The following is a 22,390-nucleotide window of genomic DNA, read 5'->3' on the forward strand; positions in this document are numbered from 1 at the left end:
CAGAACTAATATAATATAATGAGTAACTGTTGCAGAGGTAAAATATGTTCTGCAAAGCTATGACTTTATATTATAGTTCAATTTCATTTATCTTTAATAAAGTATAACTTTGGATTCTATGTATCACTCATTCATATAGATGTATCATGCCTATTTTCTTCTTTAATGTCTCAAAAGAATTTTATAAACCATGGGCCATATTAATTAAATCCCTGATTAGTTAACAAAATGTTTTTAATATCTTTGTTTTATTCAAATTCTAATTAAGGATTTGTTGTGCTTACTATTTTTGTACAAAAAATAACCCCAGAACTTAGCAGCCTAAAGCAAACATTTTATTTTGCTCACAGAGTTATGGGTCAATTATACTTCAATAAACCTGAAATTAAAAATAAACAGAATATAGAAAAGCTCATCCAGGTGGTTCTCACTTGGGGTCTGTCAAGTGAATATGGTGAGAGGTTGGTTGGGGCTGCAATCAACCCAAGATGACTCACGCACCTGGTAGACAATTGATACTATCAGCTGGGAGACCAGAGCACCTCATACAATGGCTCCAATCTGGCAGTCTCATAGAGTCTGACTTCTTACTTGGTGGTCAAATCTTGCAACAAGCAGTGAAGACACTTTGTGGCTTTTTCTTGCCTAGTCTGAGAAGTCACACAGCATCACTTCAGCCACAGTCTATTGTTACAATCAAGTAACAAGTACATATCCAACTAGAGAAGACACACACCCCACCTCTGGGTGTGAGGTTAAGCTCACTAGATAAGAACACTTTATGGGATGAGATACTGTCCCGGCCATCTGTAGAAAACACAATCTCTTACTGGATGCAAAAGACAATTGACTGCCTAGGGTACACGCCGAAGAGGTTAGGAATGTTGCCTAACATCTCTATAGATATAAAAGTCATCTTCCACATGTATCATCTTCCAATTAATTTCAGTAACAATAAATTTTGTTACTAATCACTCTTTCAAACTGTCACCTTACTACATACTTCGTAAGAAAAGAATTGATAGCTTTAATACAAGATTTTGATTTTCCTTCATGGGCTCTGATGAAAGAAGAGAATTCATCTCTCTTTTAAAGAATAATTCTGGGGCATCTGGGTGGCTCAGTCAGTTAGGTGTCTGACTCTTGATTTCTGCAGGTCATGATCTTGTGGTTCATGAGTTCAAGCCCTGTGCCAGGCTCTGAGCTGACAGTGCAGAGCCTGCTTGGGATTCTCTCTCTCCCTCTCTCTCTGCCCCTCCCCTGCTCATTCTCTCTCTCTTATTTTCTCTCTCTCTTAAAATAAATAAATAAGCTTTATTAAAAAATAAAAAAAAGAATGGTTCATATGATTGCCATTTGGGATTAATCAGAAAAATAAAGAAAATTCTTCATTAATTTTTTATTTCAGGCAAAAAATTACAAAAGAAATAAATGTATACTAAGTTACATGTGTCTGCTAGATTGTATTAAGCACTATACCTAGAGATCTATCCACATCTACATCTCTTAAGTATATCCATATTTATACCTATAGTGAATCCTTCAGTAAAGACTCAGTGACATTAAGTAGCTTCCCAAAGTCATACCTAATTTGTATCAGAGCTCAACTTTGAAATCAATATTCAGTGACTTCAAAGGTTGTGTCCTTTCCACATCATTTATATTAAAATGTTAAAGTACATGTTTTTTTCTTGATGTAATGGTCATATCCAAATACATCATCAAAATTACTTTTCCTTGACATCATATATTTTTTTTAAGTTTTTCTATATGAATCTCTTCAACTACTGGATAAGTGTACAACTTTCATAAGTGACACATAATGATTTCCTTGAATGGCAGTCACCTGTTCCATATTGGCTTTCTAATCATCTGAAAATCCCAGGAAACTCAGCATACAGTTGCAAAGGTGAGAATCTTTTCATTTGTATCTAAACTTCAGCCATACTCAGAAATCCCATTCTAACTTGATAAAAGGAATACTTAAACACAACAGAGACCATGGTTGTTTTCTCCTTGCATAAAATTCATCACCAGATAAATCATTTTTTATTCAAACCCTTACAAATAACTTTGCATTGCTTAGAAATCCAAAAACTATACAAATTAGCTTACACAGGTTGAAGAAATCTTAAAATGTGTATCCAGTAATACATTTCTATAATTTATTCAATCAAATCTCCAAAATCTTAACCATTTCAGTTTTTTATAGAACACCTGAAATGCCATCTCAATAATACCTTAATAAATCATGACTCCAGAGAGATGAATTATTATTATTACTCCCCTGATAGGACACAGTTCTTCCATGCCCCACTGTGTTTAGTTTATACCTGTGTTGTATCAAGCATGAACTAGGGGCATTTAATTTTTTAACTTTTTTAATGTTTATTTGCTTTTTGAGAGAGAGACAGAGCGAGGGACACAGACAGGGAGACACAAAACCTGAAGCAGGCTCCAGGCTCTGAGCTGTCAGCACAGATGGAGGGCTCGAACCCACGAACCGCGAGATCATGACCTGAGCTGAAGTCGGATGCTCAACAGACTGAGCCTCCCAGGCGTCCCTATGCTACAGTGTTTTAAGGCAAAAGTGTTCAAATGTAAGAACCAAACAATTGTTGCTTTAAATCACACATGTATTCACTTAGCAAATTTTGATTTAATATCTACCACACCTCAAGAGACTTTCCATTAGATACCAGGGTCATAAAGTGAAATAAGATATGGTTCTTATACTCAAGAAGCTTACAATACAATACAATACAATATAAGCCAAGTAATAACTATAGTATGAAGTGATAGATGCTTCATTTATCCAATGCCAATAGGATCCAAAGAACGGCAAGTATATCAGACTCCAGAGTTTCTTGGCTTTAGTTTTCCAGAAGTGATGGTTCTTGAGGTAGTATTAGAAAACAGTAGCAGTTGATTTAGATGCGCTAATGGAGGAAACAATGTTAGACAAAAGTATCAGAGCAGTACTGAAGGCACAGAGGTTTAAAACCTCATAATCCAGGGGCGCCTGGGTGGCTCAGTGAAACATCCGACTCTTGGTTTCAGCTCAGGTCATGATCTCATGGTTTGTGGGTTCGAGCCCATGTCGGGCTCTACTGACAGTATGGAGCCTGCTTGGATTCCTTCTCTCTCCCTCTCTCTGCCCTTCCCCAGTTGTGTTCTCTCTCTCTTCCTCTCAAAATAAACATTAAAAAAAAATTAAAACCTCATAATCCTGTTTAAAAACTTTAAGTAGCTTAGAATGGCTGGGGGAACAAAGAGAATGAACTGTGGAGAGGGAGATCAGCTTGGGGAGACTAGATTATTTAGGTTGTCTGTCATAACGTGAGGAGTTTGAACTTCTCTTAAAGGTGTGGGATACCATGGAAAAACTTTAATCATGGAAATAAAGTACATTTGAGAAAGATAATTCTAGAAGCAATGTGTAGATGGGTTAAAGTAGGAACGGAGAGGAAGCAGAATTGATGTGGAGGTAATACACATGTAAAGTGGTAAGAGCTTGAGCAAAGGAATAGGCACTGAGAATAGTGAAAGGGATGGATTCAAAAGTAAGAAACCCAAGGACTTGAGACCAAGTAGATACACAAAGCGTGAGAAAAATCTACACTGAGAGCCTTGGGCAATTGAACAGAATAGTGCTACACAGTAAGTATAGATGATCCTTGAACAATATGGGCTTGTTCTGTGCAGGTCCACTTACACGCAGATTTTTTTTGGGTTACAGTACTGAAAACAATTTTATTATATATATATATTTTTTTAATGTGAAATTTATTGTCAAATTGGTTTCCATACAACACCCAGTGCTCATCCCAACAGGTGCCCTCCTCAAGACCCATCACCCACCTTCCCCTCCCTCCCACCCCCCATCAACCCTGTTTACTCTGTTTTTAAGAGTCTCTTATGGTTTATATATTTTTAATGTTTACTTATTTTTGAGAGAGAGAGAGAGAGCGAGCACAAGCAGGGAAGGGGCAGAGAGAGGGGGACAGAGGATCCGAAGCAGGCTCTGCCCTGACAGCAGCTAGCCAGACACAGGGTTAGAACTCATGACCTGAGCCAAAGTCTGACACTCAACCAACTGAGCCACCCAGGGGGCCCAGTACTGAAAATGATTTTAATAACATTTTATTTTTTCTAGCTTACTTTACTGTAATAATGCAGTATACAATACATATAATAAACAAAATATGTATTAGTTGACTATGTTATCGGTAAAGGGTTCTGGTCAACAGTAAGTTAGTAGTAGTTAAGTTTTGGGGGAGTCAAAAGTTATAGGTGGATTTTCGACTGCACAGGGGATCAGCATCCCTAACCTCTGTCGTTTAAGGGTCAACCATATTATACATGACTGACAGAATGAGGTCATGATCAAATGAACAGTGGCTCCACGATGAGGCACTTATTCTTTACCCTGTGAAGACATCCAAAAAAATGTTCTCCTTAGAAGTTTGTAGAACCATAAAATAAAAATGGAAGGCTACAACAGGAGCTTTTCCTCATTATCAGATACAACACTTCCCCGTCAACCCACTGAATTCTCTTTGCTCTTCTCTTGCGTGGCTTGTTATACAGGTTCGGTTCCTTCTACTTTTTCAAGCATTTTCACTGTAGATTTTTGTCCTTGCTGGCCAACTTAGGGGCGACTACAGTTTATCACATAAATAAACTACAGTTTATTTATGCAAGTACTATAAACCATAATCTCACATATATACGCATGCTAAATACTGGGCGGTAAGCACAGCCTATTGTATACAATTCTCTCCTGAAGTAACTCACAACTTTGACTGGAAATTCAAAGTAATTAATAAAATGTGTCTTATAGATGTGTCAACACTATGGATTGTTCTAAGTCAATTTACCTGTGCAGAGTCACTGGTTCATTAAGAACATATGTTCATATAGTAAAACATTTAAAACAGGAACATACACTTTTACCTGTATTATACTCTAGTTACTCCAGCATTCTAATGTATATTCTTTCCTAACTAAGATACAGTACTCCTTTTTTTTTCCTAAAAAAAGTGAGTTTTCCCAAAAACTCTAAAACTTTATTAGTAAGAGTAGAGACACTAAAATGAATATATAGACTTCAATAAACAGTGTAGCTATTGAGAAACCAGCTCTATACCACAAACAAGTAAAGACCTTTTAAAGATCTAGAGAATGATGGATACACTTGATATAAAATGTATGTAACATCACCATAACATATAATTTCATATTTAATATTTTAAAGTTAATCAAGAAATATTTTAGACTCTTGAAGACTGTTAAGAATTTTAAAAGCCAGTTATTATATTGTCCATGTTTGAAAATATAACCATGTAATTAAAAGCTCTCCTATTAGACTGAATACTAAATAATAGATTTTATTACACTGAAATCAGAGAACAATGCAGACAGTAAGGCAAATGCAGAATGATTTATTGGGCCAAGAATTATAATTTAACAAAATATACAGATAACATATTGAATACGTATTCCTTAACTCTACATTGAAATAACAGTGGAAAGTAATAAGAAATTAACTATTCCTAAACTCCTATATAGACAAACTTCTTGCAAACAAACACATATCAGTACTTATATTAAGAGCGTGATGGTTTATTTAAGAGTAAGATGTGACATTAACATGTTAAATCCCAGAAGAATCTTCCCTTTTTTCCCAATATGACAGCCTACACAATACATTTTGTGATTATATTCACAAGATGACCCAACAATGTTAAGAGTAGATTTGTTATGAATAAAAAATTATCAATGAAAAACAGTACATGCATATTGAGCACCCACAGAATTAGTCATTTTAATATGAGAACAATTTGTAGGTTTTAAAATGACTATAGTTGGATACATTTTTCTAAGAATAAGAATGCGATTAAGAAATGGTGTTACTATCGAGTTACTATACTTACTATAGACTTATTTCTGCGAAAATGTCTTCCAGCATATTGTTTTAATTACAATAACCTAATGGCGGGGTGAATTCCAAGGAATAAAGAATTTAGCTAGTGAAAATAGCACTAAAATGTTCTTTCTGATATTTTAGTGGTGAGTTTTAGTACCTACTCGAAAAACTACTACTTTGAATGTACTGTGTTCCCACACATCACACAACTGATAATGTTGCCAATGGCATAGATGAATAAAATTATATGCCAAAAGTCATATTCTACAACTTATTTTACTCAACACCATTCTTTTCTAATTTATGTTATCATAATATATAACATTTAAAAGTATGAACTTGGAAACAACTGAGTTTTCTCTTCTCTCTGTATTTCCAAGCCGAAGTGAGGAGAAGTGAAGGAAAATTTAGAAAGGATAATTACAACATATTTAATCATTAAATAATATCTATTGAGAAGAAAATGTTTCAGTTGTTTTAGTATAACAAAAGGAGGTGTTTAGAATAACATACATTCATTTTAGGAAACAAACATCCTTTTACATTTTGTTAAGAATTAGAAAATTATCCCTTAGTCCATACATGTGATAATGCACTTTTTGAGATCTTTACTTAAAAATCTCAGAAAACATTCCCCCTCCCATTTTACACTGTTTCTAGCTAACTAGTAATTCTGTGTAGGTAAGAAGGATTGCAGTTAAAAATAGAATAAAAGAACGAACAGAGCTGATCACTCAAATAATTACACTGTGCTCAACTGGACCAAAAAAACAAAACAAAACAAAACAAAACAAAACAAAAAAACAGCACATAATTTAGAAGAATTCACAAGACAAGTCAGTGTTTACATAAGCATTTTAGGGGTAAGCCTCCATCATTCTAATAATTTATCTTATGGAAAACATCTACAATCACCCCACAGGGAAAATTTCCCTTGCATATCCGTTAATTCCTTTAACATTTTCATGTTTGAAACAAGCTGAACTATTTGAAGTCTTATAGGCTTTGGGCCCAATTCCAGTCTATCAGATTGAGAGTGTTGGCAATCATATTTTGGGGAACAGGTAGCAAAAAAAAAATGGATGTGTAACGCAGTTACTATATACATGCTCCCATATAGTTTCATGAAGACATAACTTTCCTATGAAGCCTACTTAAAAATGACCTTTAAAATCTATTCAAGATAAGTAATAAATCAAAATGACAGGACTTTACAAACTTAGAGACACTCATACATGCACATGAACATACATATAACTTCATCTATCTTTCTGATTTCTCTTTTCAGACTCAATCTTTTCGAGGAAAAGAAAAAGTCCTAGAAAAATATATTCCAGTGTTTGACTGTATTTTACAATCACTTCATTCTCTCCTTTAAAATGCTTCGTGCTGAAGACACATTCATTTTGAAAAACTAAATCCCCCATGGGGTACGTAAGATATTAACAAAATCTTCATCATTTACTATCCCTATACTTAGACCTTCATAGTAATCTTCAAATTCACCATATGACACTTCATCAGACTTGCTGCAGGCATCTTTTAGTGTTTCTAGAAAAGATAATTTGATTTCTTCCTCTGTGGAATGGCCTGTAAAATAGTACTGACTGTGAAACATTCTCCTTAGAAGACTAGTAAAGTGACTGATGATGATAAAGAAATACTTAATCACCTTATGAAATCTCTTCCACAATTTGAAATCTTATGTCAAACTTCCCTCCAATTTATTTAAACATTTTCTTGCATGAATCAGAATTTAATGGTGATGAGTTTAGTACACATTTGAGGCCTCTTTTAAGCCTCTGATACAATGTAATACATATAGGCAAAATAAGAGTCACTAATGTAGACATTCTTCTATTTCTTAATATTTTAGAGGACTCGGCTTTATTTCCATTAGAAATAAGGAAAGAAGAAAACAATTTCCAAGATTTATAGGCTGTTAACGCAGTAATGCAACGTATAAGAAACATCCTTATATTCAGGCATTAGTTATTTTATGAATCCGTTACTCATAATTGCAGCTAGAAAATATTACTGCGAACATAGGATTCAGAGGCCTATGAAAATCTTTGCTGGAAGAACTTTCACTGGATTAAATCACCCTATTTTAAACTCTGCAATTAAGTAGGTTATTTCCACTAGGTTATGTTAAATATGATTAATTTCATTCTATAGGAAGATGCTATTAAGAATGACATAATGTAAAAAAATTATAATTTTTTAGTTTGTCATTTTAAGAGAGAACATAAAATATCTGATTCAGTCTTTTAATTCATTGGCTTTGTTTAATTCATAAAGAAAACAATAAGCTATTTAAATAAGTAGCTCGGATTTTATTGTGGTCAGTTAAAGGGAAGGAACCATCTCAGCCACTACCCTCCTCACACAGATCTACTCCCAGGATCCCAGCACCGAACAGGAAAAAAGACATTCATTAAGTTTTTAATAAGAGGAAGTAATAATAAGATGGAAGTAAGCTATAGAAGGCGGTCAGGTAATACTCAAAGAAAATAGACGCCCATATATATAAAGGCAAAAAAGGGTCAGAGAAATCTATGTGACTCTCTAAATCATTCTGAAGTCATGTCGCATTTCAAAATAACACACTTAAATGGGAATACCACCTTGTCTAATGAGGTGGGCAAAATTAGGCAAGAGTTGGATCTTTTTCAAACACCAGAGGTCTCTAATGGACTCGGTAATAATTCATCGTAAAGTGCCTTTCCAACTGAAAGAATGCTTTGGATAAAATGTTTGCTGTCTTTTAAAAACATGCATGCGAGGGACGCCTGGGTGGCTCTGTCGGCAGAGCATCTGACTCGGTTTCGGCTCAGGTCATGTCCTCACAGCTAGTGAGTCCTAGACTCCCATCAGACTCTGCTGACAACACACAGCCTGTTTGGGATTCTGTCTCCCTTTCTCTCTGCCCCTCCCTCATTCTCTCTCTCTCTCTCTCTCTCTCTCTCTCTCTCTCTGTCAAAAATAAAGAAATAAAAATAAATAAATATTTAAAAATAAAAACTAAAAACATGCATGAGAAATACAGAACAAATGATTATTTTATTTTAAACACAGGCTGAATGAACAACGACTGAATAAGTACGTTCTGCAGAAATGGTAATATAAAACAATAAAGTGAATTTGTGATTGAATGTTAGTCAAGGATTAAAATTAATCAAGATCTGATCTATATAAAACATATATACCTGTTGGCAGTAGAGATTTCTTCCTTTGTTTACCGTCCGTACTTTAGGATAAATGAGTTTTAACACTTTTTTAAATAAAAACATTATTTTTTAAATTTTATAAGTTTTTATTTATTTTGAGAGAGAGAGTGTGAGCAGGGGAGGGGCAGAGAGAGAGGGGGAGAGTAAGAATCCCAAGCAGGCTCTGTGCTGTCAGCACAGAGCCCAAAGCAGAGCTCAAACACAAGACCATGAGATCACGACCTGAGCCAAAATCAAGAACCAGATGGTTAGCCAATGGAGCCAGCTATGCATCTCAACATTTTTTATTTAAATTTGTGTTTCAAATACTCAAGAATTTTATACTTCCTCTGTACTCCCACCTAGGAAATACATAACTTTTATCACTTGTAACTAACTTCTTTCTCTCCTCTTAGAGACCATCAAGTATTTTAATGAACAATGTTAAGTTCTATTATCTTCACAAGAAATATATTTGGAATATCTTATTTCTATTAAAGCTGAAAATAGCTTTTTCTAATAAATTATTTATGCAAAGTAAAAAAAGTATTTTCTACAGTTAGATTGTGCTACAAAAGCCTTAATTTAAATGAATTATAAATTGTAAACAATCTATATTCCAGAGATGGGTATGTAAATATATTATAATTTGTAATGACAGACAACAATAAAGGTTTTTTGTTTCTTTTTTTTTTTTCAACGTTTATTTATTTTTGGGACAGAGAGAGACAGAGCATGAACGGGGGAGGGGCAGAGAGAGAGGGAGACACAGAATCGGAAACAGGCTCCAGGCTCCGAGCCATCAGCCCAGAGCCCGACGCGGGGCTCGAACTCACGGACCGCGAGATCGTGACCTGGCTGAAGTCGGACGCTTAACCGACTGTGCCACCCAGGCGCCCCTGTTTCTCTTTTTTAAAAAACAGTAATGAGTTTTCCTCTTTTTAAGGCTTTTTATGCCTTGCTAGATCTTCCTTAATGAGAATGCAAAGACAAGGTATGGAATTTCTTAAATTAACAAAGGCTTACCCAAAAACAAAAACAAAACCCTCACCAACAATTCCATGACATCTAACAAAACTAAAGCTACTTAATTAAGATTATTAGAGGGGAGAAAATAAAGAGAAACACAATATAGGGTGTTGAAATCACCTAATTCTGAAATAAGTAAACTATCTTGTTCTTATATCTAGTAAGACTAATTAAAGGAGAAAAGCAGAGAATGACAAAGGTTTAAAGGAAAAGATACGCTAAATCCAATTAAATAATCCTAGAAATTTTCTTATGGCAACTGCAGTTCATTTAAAGTCACTGATAAGCACATTAAACTATTTTGACCTGAAACAGATTATTAGAAATTCTTTTAATATTAGAAAAAGGAAAATTCTAGAATAATAGTATTCTATAGTACTTAATAGTAGATGATCAAAATTATAAATTAGAAAGAAACTATTCATAAAATATAAATTATAAGTGGTCAAAAAATATACAAAAATGTGTTTAGCCTTCCAAGTAGCCAGGGAAAGGAAAATAAAATTATTTTTAGTCTATCAGATAGGCAGAAATTTGTGGTGTTAGCATGGTAGCAGTGTAACTGAATTCTCCATCTAATGGCAATATAGCCATCTTACAATGCAATGGTATAGCCATATTACAATGCAATTTGAAAGTATCCATTAATATTTGAAATGCAGATATCCTAAGTCATAAAATTACCCCCTCCACCCTGGAAACAGCAGAAAATGAGCCTATGGAGTCACAAATATGCCTATTCACTTTCTTCATTGTTTAGAAATTAAAAGTCTACCAATAGGAGACTAGATAGGTAGGTAAATTCTAGTATATTGATTTTTACAAAGAGTAATATACAACAAATAAAAATAAGGTGGATCAATGGGATTAATATGGAAAGAGCTCCAAAAGGTATTTTTGAGCGTAAAAAGTAAATTACATAGCAATGTGTTTAGTGTACCTTTCATGTTAAAAAAAAAAAAAGAAAGAAAAATCTTCAAGAAGTATTAGATCTTTATAGTACATATACATATTCATACAAAATTCATGGAGTAAGGATTGAAATGTATATATATTAAATGACAATAACTGTTACCTCTATAGAGGAAAGTATAATGAAAAGAGGAGAGTTACTATGGCCAAATGCCTTCATTATAATAAGAATTCATTTATACATCAATTGTGTAAAAATTAAAGTCTGAAGAAATATAGTAGGCAATACATCTCTAAAATTACAGATGTTCCTTGACTTATGATAAAGTTATGTCTGATAAACCAATCAGTTGTAAATTGAAATGGTCCTAAGCTGAAAATGCATTTAATTCACCTAATCTACTGAACACCATAGCTTGGTCTAGCCTACCTTACACGTGCTCAGAACACTTACATTAGCCTACAGCTGGGTAAAATCACCTGATGCCTATTTTATAATGTAGTTGAATATCTCATGCAACTGACTGAATACTGTACTGACAGCGAATGGCTGGAAGCGTGTGGGTTGCTGACCCTCCCAATCGCATGGCTGACTGGGAGCTACAGCTTGTTGCCCCCGCACGACAGCAGCAGAAAGTACCCTACCACACGACGTTAGCCAGGGGAAAAGATCAAAATCCAAAATTTGAAGTAGTCTCTACTAAACAGTTAATGTTTTCACACTATCATGAAGTCAGAATACCGTTAGGTTGAACCATCCGAAGTTGGGGACCACCTGGATGTATGCATGTATTTTCTAGATGCTCAAATTTTGACAAACATATGTATGCTCATTACATGTACACCTCCATTCCTAGAGAAAGACGTTCACTTTCTGCCTTAAATCTTCAAGTGTAAGCACATACAGTAAAACCAACTCAGAGAACTTGCACATGTAATTATCTGTCCTCTAAATCTATTCTGTTCCAACTCAGATTCCTCGCCATCTCCTCAGCAAGAAATAAAAGTTCAATCTCAGTTTATGAATATCAGAGAAAAAAATAAGAAGACAATAGACCTATGAATTTTTAAAGGAAGGCCAAATGACTCTTATGTGTCTGGTTTGAAAAATAACTGTTTATTTCCTCCCTTAATAGCTTCAAGTCCACACCGTAAATTAATACGATTTAAAGATATTACTTTTATTAACTAACATTTTAGAAATGTAATGCATTTTGACTCATAATAATTACCTGAAATTACTTGAGGATGCTTCTTTGCACAATAACATTTTCTTATGTCTATAATAGGCACACAGCCAGTTTTGTTGAAATCCAGTTTCATAAAGACCTAAATAAAGAGAGATGTTATTTTTTTTTCTATAAACTCATTAGACATGAGAATCTAACTCCCTATCCTGAAGAAGGTTATTTATGATCTCTAAACAAGCCAGTTTAAAAGTACTAAACTGGTATATGAAGGAAGCATCATGAATCCAGGAAGATATTAGAGCAAGATGTTAGGTAACCTACGCTGGAGTATTATTTCTACCACTTCCTGGAACCCTGACCTTGAAAAAGTAACCTTACCTCTGTTGCACTGGCTTTCCTCTCACACTTTAGAGTTGAGTAAAAGACCTTTCTGGTAACTTCCTGCTCTAGAATTTACAGGAAACTGATAAATGGCCCAGACAAATTACTTTGATTCAAAAAGTGAACATGTAAATATTCACCACTAAAATCAATGAGAAATTGCAATACTTTTTAAATGGCCTGTGTTACTCTATTTCCTAAAATTTAACACTACCTTTTGATATGCCAATTGTTTTATTGCTCCTCTAACTCAATACAATTTTTAGCATCATAAAATAAAAAATATTTTATGGAGGAGTGGGTATATAGAAACACAAAACCAACTCAAAACAACAGCCCACATTTACAAGAGTCGAAACTGGAATCAAGTTTGTTTATTCACAATAATGTGTTCACAGAAATATGGCACCTGTAATGGGCTGAACTGTGTCCTACTCCAATTCATGTGTTGAAGCCCCAACCCACCCTGTACCCCACAATGTGACTGCTATTTGGAGATGGGGCCTTTAAAGAAGTAATTAAGTTAAAATGAAATCACTAGGGTGGGCCCTAATCCAGTATAACTGGTGTCCACATAAGAAGAGGATATTAGGACACAGACAACCAGACTGAGGATTTGAGCACATAAAGAGAAGACAGCAAATCACAAGTCAAGGAGAGAGGCCTCAGGAGAGGCCAAACCTGCTGACACCTTGATCTTGGACTCCTAGTCTCCAGAAGAGCAAGATAATAAATTTCTGTTACTTAAGCCACACAGTCTGGGGTATTTGTTATGGTAGCCCTGGCAAATTAGTATAGTACTTTATAACTCTATTTTTGTCCTCTATTCCCAGAATCAAGATTTATGAAAGAGACAACCCTCCAATTTCTACTCCTGATATTCAAACCTGTCACCAGGACATGTAAAGTACAAATAAATGCACATTTATAAATATTATGTGCTGAATTCATTTAACATAAAGTTTTTATTGTGTCTTTTAGCCAGTAAAGATAAAGATTTTGAAAGTTTCTATTTCAGATTTATACCTGATGTAATTGTTTATACTTTTCTGTACAAAACAGCTTTGTTTCCAATATTAGATACATCTACATTTTCTATTAGGTACATATACAAAAGAAAAACAAACTACATTGCTCCAAATATGCTCCAAAAATGGCTACAAGAACCTGAGTAATACATAGTTTCCTATAAAAATCGGGGTTTCTGTTTTGTTTTGTTTTTTAAAGTTTTATTTATTTATTTATTTATTTATTTATTTATTTATTTATTTATTTATTTTGAAAGGGAGAGTGTGTGAGCAGGGAAGGGGCAGAGAGAGACAGGATCTCAAGCAGGCTCCACACTGGAAGCAGGGAACCCAATGTGGGGCTCGATCCCACGAACCATGGGACCATGACCTGAGCTGAAATCAAGAGTCAGACATTTAAATGACTGAGCCACCCAAGCACCCCAGGGGTCCTGTTTTTAATTTCAATTTAACACAGTCATTTTAATCTTCATTTGAACAGCTAACATGCATATTATAAAACCAGAGAAATATATTATAAAACCAGAGATTATAAAACCAGTCATCATCCTAAGATAACATGTATTGAGTCTTGACACTGGAATAGCCACAACGCTAAGATTTTACATGTTTAATCCTTATACCAACCCTATGAGACAAAACTAAGGCTCAAAGATATTTAATAATAGATAGTCATATAACTAGTCATTTATGGAGCCAGCAATTTATGGAACTAGTAGTCTATGAACCAAAATTTGATTTCAGATTTTAATTTCCTTTTAAAATCTGTTCCTGGGGTGCCTGGGTGGCTCAGTCAGTTAAGCATCTGATGTGGTCCATGAGTTCGAGCCCTGCATCGGGCTCTGTGCTGACAGCTCAGGGCCTGGACCCTGCTTCAGATTCTGTGTCTCCCTCTTTCTCTGCCTCTCCCCAATCACACTCTGTTTCTGTCTCTCAAAACTAAATAAATGTTAAAACAAAATTTTTTAATAAAATAAAATCTGTTCCTAAAACATATGTATAAATTATTTTGCTTTATCCTGGTAGATTTGTATATGTATGTATTTTGCTTGTATTTTACTAAACCCAAAACAAATGACAGGTAAAGGGATTTAAAACATGTTCAATGGTGGGGCTTCTGGGTAGCTCAGTCAGTTAAGGGTTGACTCTTGATTTAGGCTCAGGTCATGATCTCATGGTTCACAGGATTGAGCCCTGAGTCAGGCTCTGTGCTGTCAGCACAGAGTTTGCTTGGGATTCTCTCTTATTCTCTCTCTCCCCCTCCCCTGCTTGCATGCACTCTAAATAAATACATACATACATACATACATACATACATACATACATACATAAACAAATATGTTCAATAGTAATTCAATGACGTTTTAAAATAATGAGCCCTGCGGCACCTGGGTGGCTCAGTTGAATGAGAGTCTGACTCAGGTCATGATCTCATGGCTCATGAGTTCGAGCCCCACACTGGGGCTCTGTGCTGACAGCTCAGAGCTTGGAGCCTGCTTCAGATTCTGTCTCCCTTGCTCTCTGCCCCTCCCCTGCTTGAGCTCGCTCTCTCTCTCTCTCTCTCTCTCTCTCTCAAATATAAATAAACATTAATTTTTTTTAAATGAGACCAACACCTTATTAAAAGTAACTATTTAAAAGATTACTTAACAAAGTTACCTTTCGAACAAATGATTTCCTGTACTCATTCATTTCACCAATAATGGCACGTTTGAATTCTCCGTAATCAACCTTGCCACTGTCATTGCCATTCAGAATTTGCCATGCAGGTTCAAAATCCTAAAAATATTCACACAGATACCGTTGTTTCACCTTGAAATTGTATATGACCACAACAAAACTCATCTCAATAGTATTTTGTTACTACTTTAGCCCCAGACAAGGTAACAGGCTTAATTTAAAACTTTGAAAAAGTTATATATAAACCCAAACAAAAGCACTAAGAAAGCTTACAAAGGCACTAAGAAAGCTATTTAAAGGGACTCTGTGGTAAACAGTTCTGTAAGTTAAGGACCATTTAGGAGTGGCAATGTCACAAATTTATATTTTCAGTTCAATTCCTTTCTATACAAAAATGTTTACCATTTACTTGAAGTTGAACACTGGATATGTTTAATGTAGTCACTTCAGGTTCTGTAATGCTTCAAAAGCATCAGGACCACTCACAGTATTTCTAGTCTTCATGTTTCAAAGTACAGAAGATTTGAATGGGTCCAATATTATTCCATAAGTCACACTGAAAGGTGTTATTTTGAGTCAAACCTTAAGTCAGTTGGTTCATTTTACCATTGCCACTTATTCCTTTGCAAATGCACAACTTAGTAGAATATTCTATTCACAGAATTCCTAACAACAAAGAAATTACAGCATGAGGTTTTCTTAAACTAAGGTAAATATACTTTAAATGTCTCAGTCAAGTTGTTAGCTTTAAGTGAGAATGTAAATAGGGTATCTAGCAAGGTGATTGACAAATAGGTACTCAAAAAAAATTCCCTTCCACTTCCTCCTAATTTTTTCAATTAAAATTCTAATAAGAAAACTCCATCTTAAGATGCCCTGCTCCCCACCACTTTTCAACTACTCCTAATTTGTCTGTCATAATACCCAGTACACGACTGACTTTAAGTATCTGTAAAATGTGCTGTTAAGTTTAAAAATAAGCCTGACGGAGCACCTGATGGGTGGCTCAGTCTGTTAAGCATCTGACTCATGGTTCAGCGCAGGTCATGACCTCACGGTTTCGTGGGTTGAGGTCCCACATCTGGCTCTATGCTGGCAGCGAGGAGCCTGCTTGAGATTCTCTGTCACCCCCCCTCTCTCTACCCCTCTCCCAATCACTCTCTCTGTCTCTCAAAATAAATAAACTTAAAAAAATAATAAAAATAAGGCATGTTCCCATGAAATTTTCTCATCTGAGGTTCAAAGTAACTCTGACTAGAGGTAGTATCTGTGGATTGTCCAGGCAAAGCCTGTCAATTAGAAAAGTTAAAAGACCAATTCAAAATCACACAGTTGAAGTAGTAAGGCCAGAACTTGAATCTATACCTCATAAATTCAATTTCCAGTGTTCCCTCCACAAAATATACTACGTCTTGTGACAAGACCGTTTGAAGCAAGAGAGCAACGCAAGAGAATCCCTTACCCGAAACCCTTGAGGTAGACGTGTTTCAAATTCGCTATTAGAATAAAATCAAACTTAGTATGGCATGAAAGGCTTTAATGTAATAGAACCGTGCTAGGCTTATTTCTCTCCATTCTTCTCTGTTCCTTCCATTCATATATCTACCCATGTAAACTAATGTGTCGCCTGTTTACTCAGCACTTGCGTATGCAAGGTTCTTCTTGAGGTGTTACAGCAGGAAACCAGAAGCACCTTGGTGTCTTCCCAGATGGAACTTATACCCTACCTGCCAGAAAAGCCAGAGAATATTTGCAAAGTGGTATGAAGAAAATAAAATAGGAAATGGTATAGAGAGGACTGGAGATCGGATGAGGCTATCAGTGTAGCGCTCCCAGTAGAGAAAGCCTGAATGATGGAAAATCCAGCCATGCAAAGGTCTAGTGGGAGATTGCCCCCAGCATAGAGAACAGGATGTATAATGGCTCTGGTCAGGGTAGGAGGTGTGAGGGTGACCTTCTGCCATTCCTAGAACAGGGTATACTCCCTTTCCCCTTCATGCCTTTACATGTGCTTCTCCTTTTGTGGTCTCGCTGTCTGATCCACACTCCTCCTCCCCTCTTGTCTGTTTAGTTCTTCCTCATCCTTCAAAAGACAGTTCAGCTATACCCTCCTGCAGGAGTCCTATGATCTTCCCTCCCCTTCCCCATAAGCTGGCTTGGAAAATATCCCATGTGTTCTGAAAGCATTCTCCACTTAACACAGAAAGTGTTTTGTAATCTATTTATATTTCTTTTCCTTTGATTATGAAGACCTTAAGAGTACAGAGTATGTGTTCTCAGAGCTGAGAACAATGCCTTCTTATTAGGCTCTTGTTAAATGTAGGAGGGAGGAATGAATATTGAAATTTTAAAAAATCAACAGGACTTGTCGCTTGATGGCTAACACTGATTATGAGGCACAAAGAAAGAGACACATGAGCTACTAAAAATCTCACTAGAAAAATGAATAATACCACTTAAGAATACTGTTACTCATTGCAGCACGTACGTTTTCGGACACTTCTAAGTGAAATGCTTTTAGAGCTTGCTTAAAATCTGCCTTAGCTAAAAGTCCAGTTCCTTCCTTGTCCAGTTGTTGGAGGTATTTCCCCAATCCAGTCAAAATACGAACACCTCTTTTGTGTAGCTGTTCCTTTAGCGCATCTGTTCAGGAAGAAGAGAGATGGAAACCAACTGGTCTAATGTACAAATGTATCAAATTACAATTGTCTCTCTTGTAGAATTAAAGCTGATGTAAGTGATACAAGGGATGTGCTTGCTTATGCAACTAGATGGTGCGTGTGACTGACAAAAGAGTTTGGAAAATAGAATGCTTTTAGTAGAGTGTTATATACAAAATCACATGTAAATATACTAGAACTATAGCACCACTGTGTGGTGGAGTGCTGTATTTTAAATATACAAAAATAATGGGTCACTTTATCAGGATGAAAATAATCCAAGTGTTACAAATAAAATCTTAGTTTCTACTTTCCAGGCTTCCTCTTCATCTAATGATCCCACATCTTTAATCTCTTTCCTCTTTCCCATCATGATAAAATTGATGCCAGGCCAGTCGCTCCAAAACCATGAGTTCAACATTTCTAAAATAGTTTGAAATCATCAAAGGATAATTTACATATTAAATAGCATCAAGGCTTTGGAATGTTATCTTATACTTACACATTTAAAGTAGCCCTTTCTTCTAGGAATGTTTACGTTATATTCTCAAGCTCTTAAAATTCTCTTTGTGGGTCAGTGATTACATTTAACACAGTTTGTGCCATCATTACTTAAGAAAATATAATTAACGTTACTAGAGCAGTTATTGAACACAATAAAGAACACACATCACTGGATTCAGCAGTGACAAATACTGTACTGACCGTGACGGAACAGAGAAAATAATTTACTAACAATAACATGAAGAATTTTGGACAGTTCAAGCACCAATCCCAGACCAACATTTTAAAATGTTTATTTATTTATTTTGAGAGAGAGTGCGAGCAAGCAGGGGAGGGGCAGAGAGAAAAGGAAAGAGAGAATCCCAAGCAGTCTCTGTACTGTCAGCACAGGGCCTGGAGCAGGGCTCAAACCCACAGCCCTGGGATGATGCCCTGAGCCAAAATCAAGAGCCGGACACCCAACTGGGCTCAACCGAGTCACCCAGGCACACCAAATATAAGAATTATAGAAAGTACTAGGGGAGAGGAGCCGGGATGGTGGAACAGCATGGAAGCTTTTTGTGTGTCTCGTGTCCATGAAATACAGCCAGACCAACACTAAACCATCCTACACACATAGAAAACTGACTGGAGGATTAACACAACGATCTGCACAACCTAAACCACAGAATTCAGCAGGTACACAGCACAGAGAGCTGAACTTGGGGAGCAAGAAGTCGTGAAAGGTAGAGAACCACCTTTGCGGGCAGAGAGAGGACAGAGACTGGGGCGGGGGAAGAATATAGGAAAAGCACCCCTTCCCAAAAGCAGCTGGAGAGAAGGTAGAAAGTTGGAAACAGACGCAGGGACTAAACTAAAAAGGGAGAAAGGAGAGGGTTTAAATTCCATTAAGACTGTAAACAAGAGGAGCGCAAAGGCTGCAACTCCACAGCTCAATACCTGGCGGTGCTCTGGTGGGAAGGGCGAATCCCCAGGAGCAGAGTGGGGTCCAGGAGGATCTCGGGCCACATGGGGAAAAGCGGTTCCACTGCTGGAAGGACATTTGGTAGAGACTGTTGAAGCCACCTGGTCCCAGCAGACCCCAGAGAACAGCCACATTCGCTGTTGCTAGAACAAGGTCATTAAGGGTGAAGCCTGGTGCCAGACGTGTGTTGTGATTTTCCATAATCCCTGAAAAGCTGCTGCTACACTATCTTGCGAACTTTTTCTAGGGTGGGCTGGCACCTAGCCTCAGTCTCGGGGCACCGGCATTAGCAGGGTCCAGCAGGCTTTCCTGGTGCAGCTGGCATTTGGCCATTGCTCAATGAGACCCTCCCGCGGAGGGGCGGAACAGGTCAAAGTTGCAGTCCTTTGGAAGTAAGGGGCTGGGGAAAACAGCCACATCTGAGACAAAACTTGGGAGAGAGGTACTGCCTGGGGCCTGGTCACAGAGAGTGAAAAAGCAGGGAGTGGATGAAAGCTGAAGACTGAGGACGAATGCGCAATTGCTGATCCCGGAGAACAAACTGGGTAGCTGGGTAGTACCATTTTCACCGGTTCCATGCATGCACATGCGCATACGCACCTGCGAGCGCTGCAACAATCCACCCCAGTAGGCTAGCAGTGCCATCTAGTGGAGAGCCGAGCTGTTACACTGAGCCCCGCCCAACTGGGCCAACTTCACTCTTCAAGAACACAAGTCTCACCGCCAGCTTAATTTATGGAGTATAAAGAGCTACATAGACTGACTTCTAGGGGAAAACGAAGCAATTTCAGTCCTACTTCAATCTGTTAGCAGGCTCATCTATTCAATTTTCTTTTTCTTTTTTCTTTTTCTCTTTTACAATTCTTTTCTTTTTCTTGAATACAGAAAGAGAAAAAAATGATTTTTATTTTCAATTTTTATTAAAAATATCTTTCTTCAATTTTTATTACTATATTTTTTACTTTTGTGTAAGTTTTTCCAAATTCTACTTTACTTCCATCATTTTATTTTAGTCTACTTCAGTGTATTCACCTTTTCAAATTTTCTAACAATTTACTTTTTTTTCTTTCTTTTTTCTTTTTCTCTTTTTTGTTTATTTTCTTTTTCTTGAATGCAGAAAGAGAAAACCTTCATTTTTACTTTCAATTTCTCTTAAAAATATTTTTATTTAATTTTAATTACTATTGTTTTTGCTTTTATGTAAATTTTTTCAAATTCTATATTACTTCCATCATTTTATTTTAGTCTACTATAGTGTATTCACTTTTTCAAATTTTCAAATGACTTTCTTTTTTTTACCTTTTTTGTCTTTTTCATTTCTTCTTCTTAAACACAGAAAATGAAAAAATTCATTCATTTTTAATTTTTATTAAAAATATTTTTCTTTAATTTTTTTCTACTATACTCTTCACTTTTGTGTATATTTTTTAAAGTTCTATTTTACCCCCATCATCTCATTTTAGTATACTTCAGTGTATTCATTTTTTCAAATTCTCAAACGATTCCCTTTTTTTTTTCTCCTTTTTTTTTTCTCTAACCTGTCAAAACCTCTTTCAACACCCAGACCAAAACACACCTAGGATCTAGCATCATCTATTCTACTTGTGTGTGTGTGGTTTTAATTTTTTAATTTTAATACTTTTTAATTTCAATTTTTTTATTTCAATTTTTCTACCTCATTAATTCCTTTTCTCCCTTTAAAATGACAAAATGAAGGAATTCACCCCAAAAGAAAGAGCATGAAGAAACGACAGCCAGGGATTTGACCAACACAGATACAAGCAAGATGTCTGAACCAGAATTTAGAATCACAATAATAAGAATACTAGCTGGAGTCGAAAATAGATTAGAATCCCTTTCTGCAGAGATAAAAGAAGTAAAAAATAGCCAGAAGGAAATTAAAAATGCGATAACTGAGCTGCAATCATGGATGGATGCAGCGGCAGCAAGGATGGATGAGGCAGAACAGAGAATCAGAGATATTGAGGACAAACTTATAGAGAATAGCAAAGCAGAAAAAAAGAGGGAGATTAAGGCAAAAGAGCACGATTTAAGAATTAGAGAAATCAATGACTCATTAAAAGCAACAACATCAGAATCATAGGGGTCCCAGAAGAGGAAGAGAGAGAAATAGGGGTAGAAGGGTTATGTGAGCAAATCATAACGGAAAACTTTCCTAACCTGGGGAAAGACAGACATCAAAATCCAGGAAGCACAGAGGACCCCCATTAGATTCAACAAAAACCGACCATCAACAAGGCATATCATAGTCAAATTCACAAAACGCTCAGGCAAGGAGAGAATCATGAAAGCAGCAAGGGAAAAAAAGTCCTTAACATATAAGGGAAGGCAAATCAGATTTGCAACAGACCTATGCACAGAAACTTGGCAGGCCAGAAAGGAGTGGCAGGATATATTCAGTGTGCTGAATCAGAAAAATATGCAACCAACAATTCTTTATCCAGCAAGGCTGTCATTCAAAACAGGAGAGATAAAAAGGTTCCCAGACAAAAATCAAAGGAGTTTGTGATCACTAAACCAGCCCTGCAAGAAATTTTAAGGAGGGCTCTCTGAGGGGATAAAAGATGAAAAAAAATTTATATATATAAATAAATAAATACCAAAAACAACAAAAGATTAGAAAGGACCAGAGAACACCACCAGAAACTCCAACTCTACAAGCATCATAATGGCAATAAACTCGTATCTTTCAGTACTCACTCTAAATGTCAATGGACTCAACGCTCCAATCAAAAGACATAGGGTAACAGAATGGATAAGAAAACAAGATCCATCTATATGCTGTTTATAAGAGACCCACTTGAGACCTAAAGGCACCTTCAGATTGAAAACAAGGGGATGAAGAACCATCTATTATGCTAATGTTCAACAAAAGAATTATAG

At 36.1% G+C, this 22,390-nt stretch overlaps 1 protein-coding gene across 4 annotated transcripts in view; it reads right to left on the bottom strand.

Annotated features, from left to right (window-relative positions):
- Positions 1-5,423: 5,423 nt before the first annotated feature.
- The window catches only part of CAPS2 (calcyphosine 2), a 54,164-nt gene continuing 37,197 nt past the window's right edge, over positions 5,424-22,390 (bottom strand). For all 4 annotated transcript variants that reach the window (XM_043561472.1, XM_043561473.1, XM_043561471.1 and 1 more), the window contains 4 exons: positions 17,847-18,001; positions 15,338-15,457; positions 12,312-12,408; positions 5,424-7,519 (listed from right to left, as the gene is read on the bottom strand). In XM_043561472.1, the coding sequence (XP_043417407.1) occupies positions 7,344-7,519; positions 12,312-12,408; positions 15,338-15,457; positions 17,847-18,001 (548 nt within the window). In that variant the 3' untranslated portion in view covers positions 5,424-7,343. The remainder of the gene's footprint in view (positions 7,520-12,311; positions 12,409-15,337; positions 15,458-17,846; positions 18,002-22,390) is intronic.

Source organism: Prionailurus bengalensis, chromosome B4, assembly GCF_016509475.1.
Source record: "Prionailurus bengalensis isolate Pbe53 chromosome B4, Fcat_Pben_1.1_paternal_pri, whole genome shotgun sequence".
Classification (NCBI taxonomy): domain Eukaryota; kingdom Metazoa; phylum Chordata; class Mammalia; order Carnivora; family Felidae; genus Prionailurus; species Prionailurus bengalensis.